The 12,817-nt window shown below is 33.8% G+C and overlaps 3 protein-coding genes across 5 annotated transcripts in view; all 3 read right to left on the bottom strand.

The window, feature by feature from the left end:
- LOC128857151 (AP-1 complex subunit gamma-1) overlaps window positions 1-3,263 on the bottom strand; it is a 37,501-nt gene extending 34,238 nt beyond the window's left edge. For both annotated transcript variants that reach the window (XM_054092753.1, XM_054092759.1), the window contains exon 1: window positions 3,198-3,263. In XM_054092753.1, coding sequence (XP_053948728.1) covers window positions 3,198-3,253 — 56 coding nt within the window. In that variant the 5' untranslated portion in view covers window positions 3,254-3,263. The remainder of the gene's footprint in view (window positions 1-3,197) is intronic.
- A 1,055-nt stretch (window positions 3,264-4,318) lies between these two features.
- On the bottom strand, window positions 4,319-5,519 carry LOC128857150 (ADP-ribosylation factor-related protein 1). Its single transcript, XM_054092752.1, has 4 exons — window positions 5,256-5,519; window positions 4,947-5,199; window positions 4,707-4,878; window positions 4,319-4,633 (listed from the first exon to the last, which is right to left on the bottom strand). Exons 1-4 carry the CDS (start codon window positions 5,346-5,348, stop codon window positions 4,549-4,551), a joined length of 603 nt encoding a protein of 200 aa, XP_053948727.1. The 5' UTR covers window positions 5,349-5,519; the 3' UTR covers window positions 4,319-4,548.
- A 4,080-nt stretch (window positions 5,520-9,599) lies between these two features.
- Window positions 9,600-12,523, bottom strand: LOC128857149 (NECAP-like protein CG9132). 2 transcript variants are annotated; one of them, XM_054092750.1, is made up of 5 exons: window positions 12,301-12,523; window positions 11,568-11,773; window positions 11,308-11,498; window positions 11,020-11,225; window positions 9,600-10,955 (listed from the first exon to the last, which is right to left on the bottom strand). In XM_054092750.1, exons 1-5 carry the CDS (start codon window positions 12,381-12,383, stop codon window positions 10,895-10,897), a joined length of 747 nt encoding a protein of 248 aa, XP_053948725.1. In that variant the 5' UTR covers window positions 12,384-12,523; the 3' UTR covers window positions 9,600-10,894. The 2 variants fall into 2 exon arrangements, with proteins under 2 accessions (XP_053948725.1, XP_053948726.1); XM_054092751.1 differs by lacking the exon at window positions 12,301-12,523 and adding an exon at window positions 12,001-12,146.
- Between the last annotated feature and the right edge of the window lie 294 nt (window positions 12,524-12,817).

Genomic DNA, 12,817 nt, shown 5'->3' with positions numbered 1-12,817 from the left:
TGTAAAAATATAAGAAAAAAAGAAAAATCCACTAATAAAAAGCGAAAATTGTCAAAAGAATGGTTTAAGGGGTCATATACAGTTAGAATTTTCAAAAAATTAATTTTTTTGTATTTTTATTTTTTTTTGTTCTTAATGTACATATATTTAAGAATACACACAGAAAATTTAATATCGTTCCGGTGAATATTTTCGAAGTTTAGTGCAAATTTGCAAAGGCATTTCAGAGTGCTTGAAAGTACAAGGCTCCGGCAGCTCTCAAAATGGTGTTTTCAAAGTCGGTGACCAACATGACTCGAAAACGTCTAAACCGATGTGTCTCAAATTTTAACGCGAGCTTTTTAAATATATTTTTAAGTAATTAATCGAAGATTTTTTCCCACCGATAAACCTTTTTTTTATAGACAATTTAAGGCCGAAATTTTGGTCAAAAATCGATTCTTTTTTGTTAGTTTGTTTTGAGGAACCGCCATTTTGTCAAAAAAATTTATTTTTCTCATTCCTTCGATTAATTACTTGATTTAACATTACTTTAACGAAATCTGTTTGGTTTTCTTATTTCAGAGACATAGTGGTCACCGCAAAACGTCTTTTTTGAGAGGAGCTCCCGGAGATCAACTGTAGCTCCTTTCCAAATAAATATTTTTACTAATACTAAGTCCTTAAATACAGTTAAGTCTTAAAATACAGTAAATACAACATAATATACATATGTACAAATTCTTAGAGCAATAAATTTAAAAGTTTTCTCAGAAAAAATTCACTTTTTTCGGCGTTTACAGTTACGTATACAGTTACTTAATATTATGGAGGCATTTCCTAATGCGCAACCTTTAAAAACTTTAAAAGTACCTGAGCACTCACTCTTGAAATAGGATTGGAAACGGAAAATGTATGAAGGTAGTGAAAGTTAAAAGCCCTTAGACGTTGCAATCTCTGCAAATTTTTAGCAGTTGTTTCAATTAGCTGAAAGGTTCCGGCTTCACATTAGGACCCCTTTGAACTGCAAGTGGTTTTTATGAGAAGCATTTCCATGTCATGAATGCTCTCCGAAAATCGTTATTGCTTGAGGCCCGTTATTAGAAAAAACCTTAGCGTTCCCACGACAGTCGGTTCTACGTAACCGGAACGCCCCGGATGCATATCCGGCGAGGGACTGTCACTTCAGCAGCATTTCCACTATATATATGGGGATTGTTTAGACAACTACAACAACAACAGCCACAGCAGAAAAACATTTTGTATGATTATGATTTTTTTGATTTTTATAACTTTTCACTGATTTTAGCAGCAGTGGGGATCGTGCCCAGATTTTACTGCCTCTATGTGACCCACACAGCTGCCTCGGTACTCTAGCGCAAGTGCACTATCCTGCCATCCCAGAAGTTGTGGGTTTGAATCCCACGTAAAGCACGGTCCTCGTACTTTTTCGAATTAACTTACTTTCCCTGTTTCTAAAAAAACAAAACAAATATCATTCCTCAACCCGAAAAACGTATCCTTTCCATCCTTACTCCCGCACAATAGTCTGCGCATTATTTGCATTGTGGCTGCTAAAACAAGCAAAAACGAAGAAAAACACACAGTTATACATTGCATGAGCGGCGCCAGTAAGAGGAAGCGGACAATCGCAGTAATAGCGCAGACACACTCAAAATTTAGCGATCTCCTCAACCATTTGTGTGATACTTCTGCCAGAAAAATGTGAAGCACAGATGGCGCTCAAAGCAGTAAGAAGGCATTGTTCATAAGCAACGACAGGTGAGCATTTCCAGCACTTAGAACTGATAGCGGCAGGTTGATCACCTATCCTGTCAGAAATCAAAATAGATTAACGAAACCAACGCAAGACTGAGTCTTGTCGAGGCCCTATGCTCCCGAGAGGAATGAACAAAGAAAAAAGTGCGACAAAGACAAACAAAGAAAGAGGGAGAGACCCGAGAGAGAATGGGAGAGAGAGAGAGAGAAAGAATATATATCTATATGAAGTCGCAACATTTGCAGAGAATACAAATAGAAAAAATTTACAAAAAAAGGAGAAGGATCGACCGGTGTAGGTAAACGCCGTACACAAACCGTGGCAACAACGCGCACTACTCCGAGCGTTTTTCATCCGCACAAACGCAGCGATTCCAGGATCGCAGCAACGGCACAAATTACCGCAAGGCAATACCAATAAATCCCAGGCCGGAATGGATAGCACTTTATAGTACGCACAAGCACTAGCCAAAAAAAAAGGCCAAAACAGTAGGCCCCCAGGAAATATAGCGCCACAAAGTAGGCACAAAAAATATATTTCCTATAAGCTTGCACCAAAAGAAAATCGCTAAAAAATAGGCAGTGTTATTTCTCACTAGAAATTAGCAACCACGAGGAAAAGCTCTGCCGAAAGTGTATCTAAGATTTATATAAGGTATAGCTCTCTCTCTACTTTTCCTCTACGTTATATCTTTTTTCTCTTTCGCGGAACGAAAATGCCCAAAACGTTGCATGGCCTTGAAATTTTACTCTCCATTCTCGCTCGTCCATCGACGCCTAAGAAATTTCACTTAAAAAAAAAAAACAATTTCACCAACAAGTAGAATTGTTGTTGTTGTAGCAGCATAAATATTCCCCATTCTTACACATAGGGAATGCGGCTGGAGTGGTAATTTGGCCGGATATAAATCCGGGTCGTTTCGGTAATGTAGAACCGACTGCCGTGGAAATGAACAAGTAGAATTAGTTGCGCTGGCTGGTGGCGTACATATAAGGAGATTATAATCTGTGGCTACTTACTTATACATAGGTACTTATATATATTGAGGTTATAAAAGTCGAAGTTAAAATTTGTTGTTATTTGAATATTATATTTAATCTAATTGACTATCCGAATAATGCCTACAATCACGATATATTTTGATTTTTTTTTGCTTGCGAATTAGACGACTCTTTTTGCGCCTAGTGTACTATAGTTTTTTTTTTTTCGAAAATATGAACAATTGATTGATTGTAATATTCTTTAGCTTATAGCAAAATATCTATTTATTTAGACATACATATGTACATATGTATAAGCAGCATATCGTATGAAAAATTGCATAGATTTGGTGGGCGTTCACATTCCCATTTCCCTTTGCTTTAACAGCCAATAAGACAAACTACTTGTAAATATTTTCTAAAACAGATAAAAAAAATGCATTAACAATGTTAAGTACCTGCGATTATTTTCAGGCGGCAAAACACTCCAATCTGGTTCGTAATATGGGTACATCGTGGCTCAACTGCAGGAAATTATGAAATTTAGTGTCACGCACAAAACTATTTTAATTTTAATTCTACTTAATTTTAATATTTACTTATACTCTTATTTGTTTAACACATATACATATGAACGTAACTAGTTTTTGCAATTCACACCATTCACCAAAAATGTACAAGAAACCACGAAAAATTCGATATCACTCACTGACTGTTGCTGATAAGCGGGTAAAACGATGTCGCGATAGTAGCTATTTGTTATCTTAAATGAGACTTTTTATATATGTTTGTCTTTTTTTATGTAGGTAATACCGTTTTGATTCCTTCGACGACTTGTTATATTTATTATTATATCCACTGAAATGAATGGTTGGTTCTCGCCCTTAGAGAGTAATATTACAATAATATTTGCACAATAATTTTTAAATGCACTTCGAAAAATGAATCATTTATAGAATATTCAGCATGTTAATCTATTTCATATATAGAGACATATACCGAAAAACCACTTGTTAACACGTTTGTATTGATGTAACGCTAGCACACCTGTCGATTCCTACCGCATACAATAGCGTCTAAGTTATACTGAATAACATTTCAAACCCTAGTGAAATCGACCTCAAGAGTGCACGAGCGCCTATTTAAAGAACGCTCTGCTCTATTAAATGCAAGTTGTGCAGACCGATGAGCTAATTCGCGTTAGCAAGCACCAAAAATTCTGACACATCTCCTACTACCTGCTGCTCTACATTGATATCAAAAGTTTTATGTTATCTGGAAAGCATGTGTGTACATGTAGGTAAATAATGTTAAAATGGCTTGAGAGAGCAAGCAGTGGGGAACACTTGAAAAAATAAAACGTACGAATTTAACAAAAGTCAGAACATTTTATCAGCTACTCGGTAAAGTATTAATTGGAGTACCAACTGATAAGCAGCAAAGGTAGAGTGGTTGCGCTTGAAGAGGGGTTGACAGTTTGGTTGTATGGAAATATTCTCTTAATCTTTTTAAAGTCCCATCTGCATTCTCTACTTATGGTAATTGTGATTTTGCATTTATTACAAAATGTTTGATTTTATTAAAATTTAAAATTGTTTGCATTTTTCAATATACTTATTATGACGCCTAAAACTAAAATTTAGTAAAAGTTATTTTCCATAAGCGAATAACTAAACGTAATATGTATATGGTATACTTGTAAATACTTATTATAAAAATTTACACATACAAATTTGCACAAATATGCACAATTTACAGTTTCATATTTTCCATTGTAAAAGAGCTGCATACAAAATACTAAGCGCTCGATCAATCATTCTCGCGTGGCGGCCTCACTATGGAATGTCGCTTGATTGCTTCAACCAACCATTTAATGCCTTCATCAACGCCTTCGCTGTAGTGTAATAAGTTGACAAATTCAAAATATTGTCATGGTACTATAAAACGCTATTATTTTTATTGCCTACCCTGTGAGCGCTGACACTGGCATTGTCAAACAATCGCGACGTCCGATTAACGCGCCAGATTGTTGGAAAACAGGTTTGATATCGCGCACGCCCATTACATCAGGCAGATCCTGCTTATTGGCTAGAATTAGTAGTGGCACCCCTGAGAGCAATTCGTTTTTGATCATTTTATCTGCAAGTAATCAAGCACTCATTTTCACTTCACTTTGCTTAGAAGACAATTTGCTATTTCATATTAACCAAAAATCGCCTTCGACTCATCCATGCGTTCGCGATCATTCGAGTCTATCACATAAATTACACCATGCGATTCCTGGTAGTACTTATCCCATAGTGATTGCAACTCTTGCTGACCTCCTAAATCCCAGAAATTCAATCGCACACCTGCTACGTCTATTGTGCCAATGTTCAAGCCTACCGTTGTTGTGATCTTCGTCGGATTCATACCCTTGTAGTTCTTTGTAAATTTTGTTTTCGCTGCCTCCAGATAAGTCTGCATATAAATGAAATATGTTGGTAATTAAACAACGATAAGCGGAGCAACCGAACCGTTTTGCCAGCATTGTCCAGTCCCAAAATTACTACACAGTATTCCTCCTTTTGTGTGAGGTACTTGTAGAAGCCATGCAGTAGAGTATACATTGTATTTGTTAATTATGTTAAAAATTCTCCGCTCAACACTAACAAATCGCAGGATTATTTAATTTTAGGCTGTAATATTAGCTTTAATTCTAATTGAGGCGAAATAAATAATTCTGCCAACCAATAGCAAACACAGCTGATGCTTGTTTTGGGGTATGTTCAGTTAATGCTTTGTTTGGCTTAATTACTCTACTGTCGGCAATAGTAGGCGTTGATTGACTGAGTAGGAATGGATTGGTTAGAATTAGACGCTCCGTATTATATTCTTACCAGATAACACATCTTCTGATTAGCCTTATTTACAAAATATTAGCGCTATCTTCAAAATACTTTCCTGTATGGAGAAAAGAATATTTCCACATATCTTATTTAAATTTATAAAAACTAAAACTTCTTACTATTGAAATTGCAATCTCAGTAGCTAATTAGTATACAGTTATTTTTTTTATTTGCACAATTCAAATTTTTACTACTTGTTTTGCTATTATTTAAATATTTCACTCAAAAACCTACGTTAATTTAATGATATAACGAATTTTCGCACAACCACATCAGTTAAGCATAAAAAAATCTAATATCAAAATTTTAATCCAAGTGAAACATGAATTCAAGGGAAGATAATATTGCGCGAGAGTATTTTTGCAGCTCCTCTCAAACTGCAGTTAGAAATATCGATAAAAATCGATGCACAAAAAATATCAATGTTTTGCTTCGAGGCATCGAAAATTTTCCACTCGATGCATAAATATGCGATTGAGTGTTTTTGAAAACTAGCATCTATAGTATCATACATTGGCAGCTATTTAAGTTTTCAATTGTACAAAATAAAAAAAAACAAAAAATGATCATTTCGATTTTCAAAACTGTGGAAAAGAAAATAACAAAAAAATGATCATTTGAATTTTTAAGCGCTAAGCGGTTATAGCGCCAATTAAGAAGAAGAAGAAGTTTTTTTTTTTGAAAACTTTTGATTACAGGTTTGGTATCCACCCTACTCAAACAAATTAAGTTTCTTAAATGAAGCAATTTCAATTTTTAGGTTATATTTTGTGGTCGTCCCCCATATAATATTAAATAATAAAATAATATCAACCCTAACCTAACCCAAACATTAAGGAAGAATTAAAATTGTTATCATTTCTATGGTTTTAAGAAAAAGTTTTTGGCCCGATTCAACACAATTAGCTCTTCTTCTTCTTATTCTGTTTTTCTTCACACAATTACATAGTAATAAATTACAAAGTATTATTAAAAATCAAAATGACGAAATGTTATTGTCCTTCCGCTGATGTCAAAATCCAGCTTTCGCGCCTCTTTGGTGGTCTTCCAGGTCCGCGCTTTCCATATGGTATATAGTCCCTTGCTATTCGGATAATTTTGTTGTCACTAGCTCTAGAAACGTGATCATTCCAAGCTCGTCTTCCTGTTCTTATAAACTTCACTACGTCATTAACACCAGTTTCGTCGCGAATGACCTCGTTTCTAATGCAGTCAAGACGTCTTTTTCTTGCGATGAATCGTAGAACTTGCATTTCAGCTGTACGCAGGAGCTGTTTTGTTTTTGCATTTTCAGCTCGTTCTTCGGCTCCATAGGTCAGGATTGGTCTTTTTACAGTCTTGTATATACGCGTCTTGCTTTCAGTGGTCATATATTTGTTCCACCATACAACATCCCCAATGCAACCTGCAATACGTGCGCCCTGCATACATCTCGCTTCCTTAATAATGTCGCGGTTACTGGATATTTCTATCCCCAGGTATTTAAATTTCATAACTTGCTCTATCATCGTCCTTTCTATTTCAAGTTTGTATCTGATCGCATTCTTGGCAACTACTAAACTTTTTTTTCTCTCTGGAGACCTCCATATTAAACTGTTTGGCTGTAACTACAAACTTATGTAGTAATCTTTGCAAATTGTCTTCAGAGTCCGCAATTAATATGGCATCATCTGCATAACATAAATTTGGTATGCTCATGTTATTAAGACGATACCCATCTAATGACTTGACTTCTTTTATTATTTAGCTCAATTACAGTAATTAAATTTAAATTTTGTTAATTTTGCTAATACCTTTTTTATTGTGAAATAATACCTGCAAAATCCTACGCAAATGGATGTATGCCCTCTGATGTATTAAAAAATATCGATGCATCGAGTCAAAAAATACATCGACGATGAAACACACTGCATTTTTACCATTGAAATCTTTGGCGCCAGTTTTCCACGAAGTGACGTTTGGAGCCTCTAGAAACACCAGACTGTAAATGTGTTTACATTATTACTGTATTAGCCCCTTGTGACGCTCAAGCATGCATGTCCAGCAGGCTTATATGTGTGCGTGTCGGGTGACACTCGTACTTGCTTCGTGTCACACATACTTGTTGTCGGCTTTTGCATGATGAAAATCAAAAATTTTAGATATTAGCGACACGCACACATACATATAAGCTGCAGAACATTCATGCTTGAGCGTCACCAGGAGCTATATGTGATTCATTTTCCATCGTGAGCAGTAGTCCTCTTTGAAGATTTCATCCCAATGATTGGTCGACCACAGCGAAATTTTCAAAAGTGAGATAAAGAACAAATTTCGCTGCAGTTGTCATTGCTATGAAAAAAGATTTTCATGAAAATATCATAAATTTTCAATCATATTCAAAATAAATGTTTTTTGCGAAATAAGTTTTTTTCCTCGTTCACTCCTCTTGGGAGCATAAGGCCTCAGGAAGACATTTTGGTTACTTGCATCGGTTACTTTAATCGATCAGATTTCTGACAGGGTAGGCGATTAGCCTGCCGCTACCAATCCTAAACTGAGGAAATAAATAAATAATACATATATCCATTTTTTTACTTTAATCTGATCATCTGACATCTTTCAAATACAGAACGTAAACGGAATGATTTTGTTATTAATGCAGATATATGGAAATATTTTCCAAACAAAATATTTAGCTTTTGCTAAAGAAAACAAAAAATGAAAAAAATTTGCTTTTGCCAAAGAAAACACAAAAAAATTTTTTTAGTCTTTGCCAAACAAAACAAAAAAAAAACAAAAATTTTACCTTTTGCCAAAGGAAAGGCAAAGACAATTTTTAGCTTTTGCCAAAGACAAAAAAAAAATTTTTAGCTTTTGCCAAAAAAAAAAACAAATTAGCTTTTGCCAAAGAAAACAAAAAAAAATTTCAGCGTTTGTCAAAGAAAAAAAGTTTTGTCAAAGATAACAAAAAAAAAAAAATTTAGCTTTTGCCAAAGAAACCAAAAAAAAATTTTGCTTTTGCGAAAGAAAAGAAAAAAAAATTTAGCTTTTGCCAAAGAAAAAACAATTTTTATATTTTGCCAATGAAAACACAAAGAACAAAAAAAAAATTTAGCTTTTGCCAAAGAAAACCAAAAAAAAAAAAAAAGAATTTAGCTTTTGCGAAAGAAAACAAAAAAAGTTTAGCTTTTGCCAAAGAAAAACAACATTTTCAGCTTTTGTCAAAGATAACAAAAAAAAAAATTTTAGCTTTTGCCAAAGAAAACAAAAAAAATTGTTTAGCTTTTGTCAAAGAAAATAAAATTTGTTCAGCTTTTGTCACAGAAAACAAAAAAAAAATTTTAGCTTGGCCAAAGTAAACAAAAATAAAAACAAATTTTTAACTTTTGTCAAAGATAACAAACAAAAAAACAAATTGTTCAGCTTCTGTCAAAGATAACAAAAAAAAAAAAAATTATAGCTTTTGCCAAATAAAACAAAAAAAAACAAAAATTTTAGCTTTTGCCAAAGAAAACAAAAAAAATGTTAGCTTTTACCAAAGAAAAAAATACAGCATTTGCCCACCCAGGTTACCCCTTTGAAGTCATTAATTTCAAATTTATGCCAAATAAACCAAACAGGTTAACCCTTTGAAGTTATTAATTTCAAATTTACGCCAAATAACCCTAACAGGTTAACCCTTTGTAGGCATTAATTCCAAATTTATGCGAAATAATCCTAGATTAACTAATGCACACCTAATCTTACTGCCAAAAATGCCATTGAAATCAATCGATGTGTGTTTGGAATGCCTTTCTTTAGCATTCCTTCTTTTCAAGTTAAGTTTATTTATTTTGTAAATAAAAATAATAGTTTTTACTTAGTTTCGGCATCGATATTCACCAATTTGCAGTTTTAAATACATACATAACTTAGTTTTAAAATTTACTTTACATACTCATAACCTCAAAATCAAACCAGCGCACACATAAATATGTAATAAAATAAAAATATATTTTTTCACATTTATTTGCTAGATTTTGAGGCTTTAAACTTGTTACTTTGAAATTAGTAATTGATGAGTTTATAGAAACAATTATTGCCATTTGCAAACAGTTTTCAATCGATTATTGGGGTCTCAAAGAGCTTCTTTTCAATATGCAACAAAATACTAAATTCAATAAATTCACGCACTACGTAATTGCAAAAGCGCTGAACAATCTAAATACGCGCGCTTCATATAAATACATTTTAGGCTATGCTGCGACATTCTATAATGAACTTTTTTACATTTAATACAATTTTCAGTTGATTACAGTCATAATGGTGGATGGCGTGCAATTCATCACGTAAATTATTTAAGCACGTAAATATGTATCGCTCAATACAAACGCAATTTATTTCCGAACAAAAGATCACATAGTTTTTGAAAATACTAGAATAATAAGCTATATGTTTTTTTTGAAACATAATTCGTGCTAAAAGACAATCGTCAAACCAACAATAATACAAAATGGAATGTGTATGCAAATGTGAATTAAAAAAGAAAAAAAAAATTGTATTGTATAAGGCGAATATAATCGACGCAAATGATGTAAGTACATTTCATAATGTTAGTACTTTTGACTTACCAAACGAATTTAACTAATTTTTGAAATCGCACACATTTTTGAAATACTTCACAAAAAGTAAGTTAATATTTTTAACACAAATTTACAATTAATGCCATGTTAATGCTACATCAGAGAAGTTTGTTAATTGAATTTCTTAATCAGCTTAATATTATAATTCTTCGTGTATATGTATGTATATATGTATGGTTTTCCAAAAATTTTATTGTATAATTAAGATATAATTTTACTAATAAACTGAACTCTAATATTTTACTTTATATTACATTAACAAGTTTTACATACACATTTGCCACGCTTTTTCTTTTCTTTTACATTTTCGCTATACCATAAACTGGTTTGATTACCGTTTAAACTTTTTGCTAATTTCATAAATTTCGTTAAATTGTCGATATCGTATGTTTACTGTTACATATATTTATATATATACCCGCGCAAAATATTACTAACATGAATGCAATAAATTATATGCAGTACGATTCTGGCCAAAAGCTTTATTATTTTTTTTTTTTTAATTTTAATTTTTCGCTTGTCGTTATATCCTGCTAGCTTTAGTATGTTATTAACGTACATACAAATGCGCATACATGCATGTATGTATTACACATTTGCAGTTATGTAGGTGTATCTGAATGAGTTATGTTTGTATGCATGTAAATATTTGTTTAAACCTAATTAGAATTGCACCCAATTTGCATTTGTAGTATTCTGTTGCTGTTGTGCCTGGCCTTGGCCACTGTAATCAGGTACAATAGTAAGTTATTAATATTTTTTTTGATTGATTCAACGGCAAAACTTACCCTGCTGAGGCGTAATCCGTCCATTCGGTGCCTGCACTGCCAGGTGCTTTGTGTGCAGGCGATGTACCCGGACTTTGTCGCACTGAACCGCCGGCTCCCGAAGGTGGTGGTGCAATCTTGCCGATGCCACCTGGCGGTGGAGGCAAAATACCAGAAGAAGGTTTAGCTTTGCCAGTGCGTGCAGTGCCCTCCGAACCATCTTTTTTCTATTGCATAAAATAGAAAATAACAGAAGCCACATTAATTTTTATGGTACCAAAGTTGTTTTTATACTGCGTTAGTTCTCACTGTTATTCGCATGTTAATTTTGATAGTTTCGCCTTCTTTGAAACCCAAATCGAGCTGTTGTTTGGGCTCCGTTTTCTCTTTTTCAATTTGTTCCTGGTTTTTCACCCACTTGAAATGATCCTGCAATGCTACATTTAAGTCGAATGAATCTGAACGATCACCAAAACCTAGACCCAAAAAGGCGGAGCGACCTACGAGTACACAAATATATAATATCTTCTAAAATATATAATATTTTTACATCTGCTTATGTTAACTACCGTTATCGTCCTGCACACGTATTACGAAGTAACGGGAACTGTCTGAAACCGCCTCTATAGCAACACCAGGATATGTATCAATTGGGCAATTGGCGAAAAGCGCACCCGTCGTCTTGTCTTCCAGCTTAAGATTGCATGCTGTGCCTTTGGCCACCAAACGCATGCGGCCAGTCCATGTGGGTTCACCAAGATTCCAATCTGCAGCTCTGTGTATAAGTAGTAGAAAAAAAACAACAACATACAACCATTATTTGTAAAGTATTTTAAATATCTAAGCAAAATGTTTGACTAATTCGAAAAGCACATAAAAGCGGCAAAAGTTTATTTAAAGGCCTTGACGCATCCATATTTCCCATAAAAATTGTTAAGATCCCATTCAAACAAGAGATTTGATGCGCCGAAAAATCAATTGCTTTTGAACTTGAAACGTAACCTTGCCGAAAAGAAGCTGCGGTTAAGGACAATCAATAAAGCGCTCTCTCTTATTGACCATCTCATCGAATTCTTTTAGATATTCGTCACAATTTAATGTAAACTTTGCTATGCTCTCGTTGACGTGGTCCATTGCTAGCAGTAGCAATTTAAATTTTTTTCAACTTAGATTCTTTGTCGTCGTTGCTTGGCAGTGGCAATGAAAAACAAAAAACCATGGCAAGCAAGAAATGGGGAAAACGAACAAATTTTCCACGAACACACTTTTCCCACTGGAGCACCGCCACCGCGAATCGCTTACCTGTAACCTCTGTTGCTGGCGCGTGGTGGGATTTTGTAAATAAATACCTCCGGCTTCACAATCAAAACGCTTTCGTATTCCATTTTTACAAAAAATTACGCTCAAATTTTGTCCAGATAAGTTTCCAACTAATTTTTCTGATTTTCGCTTTCTTAGTTGACTCCCCCTTTTTTCTTCGGTTCTCGTTTGTTGGTATTTTGCACAGCACCAGTGTTGCATTGACACGATGACGTTGTTCTAATTTTTGCACTATTTGACTTACCCAAATAAATTTTATTTTAATTAATCGAAAATAAAACAATGTCATAATTATAGGGCTATTCATATCTATATATATATATATATACAGAGCATGTTTATTGCAGCTTAGGGCATTAAATGCTATAATTTATATTTATTTATGTAGATTGTTTTTCAAACTCAATAAAGAATATAGAAATTTATGAAAACATAAAAATATAAAAAAATAAATAAATTTAAATCCTCCAAACGAGGATTATTGCGTTTACTAATTCAA

This window comes from Anastrepha ludens, chromosome 3, assembly GCF_028408465.1.
Source record: "Anastrepha ludens isolate Willacy chromosome 3, idAnaLude1.1, whole genome shotgun sequence".
Classification (NCBI taxonomy): Eukaryota; Metazoa; Arthropoda; class Insecta; order Diptera; family Tephritidae; genus Anastrepha; species Anastrepha ludens.
This window is presented reverse-complemented; position numbering and strand designations above follow the sequence as displayed.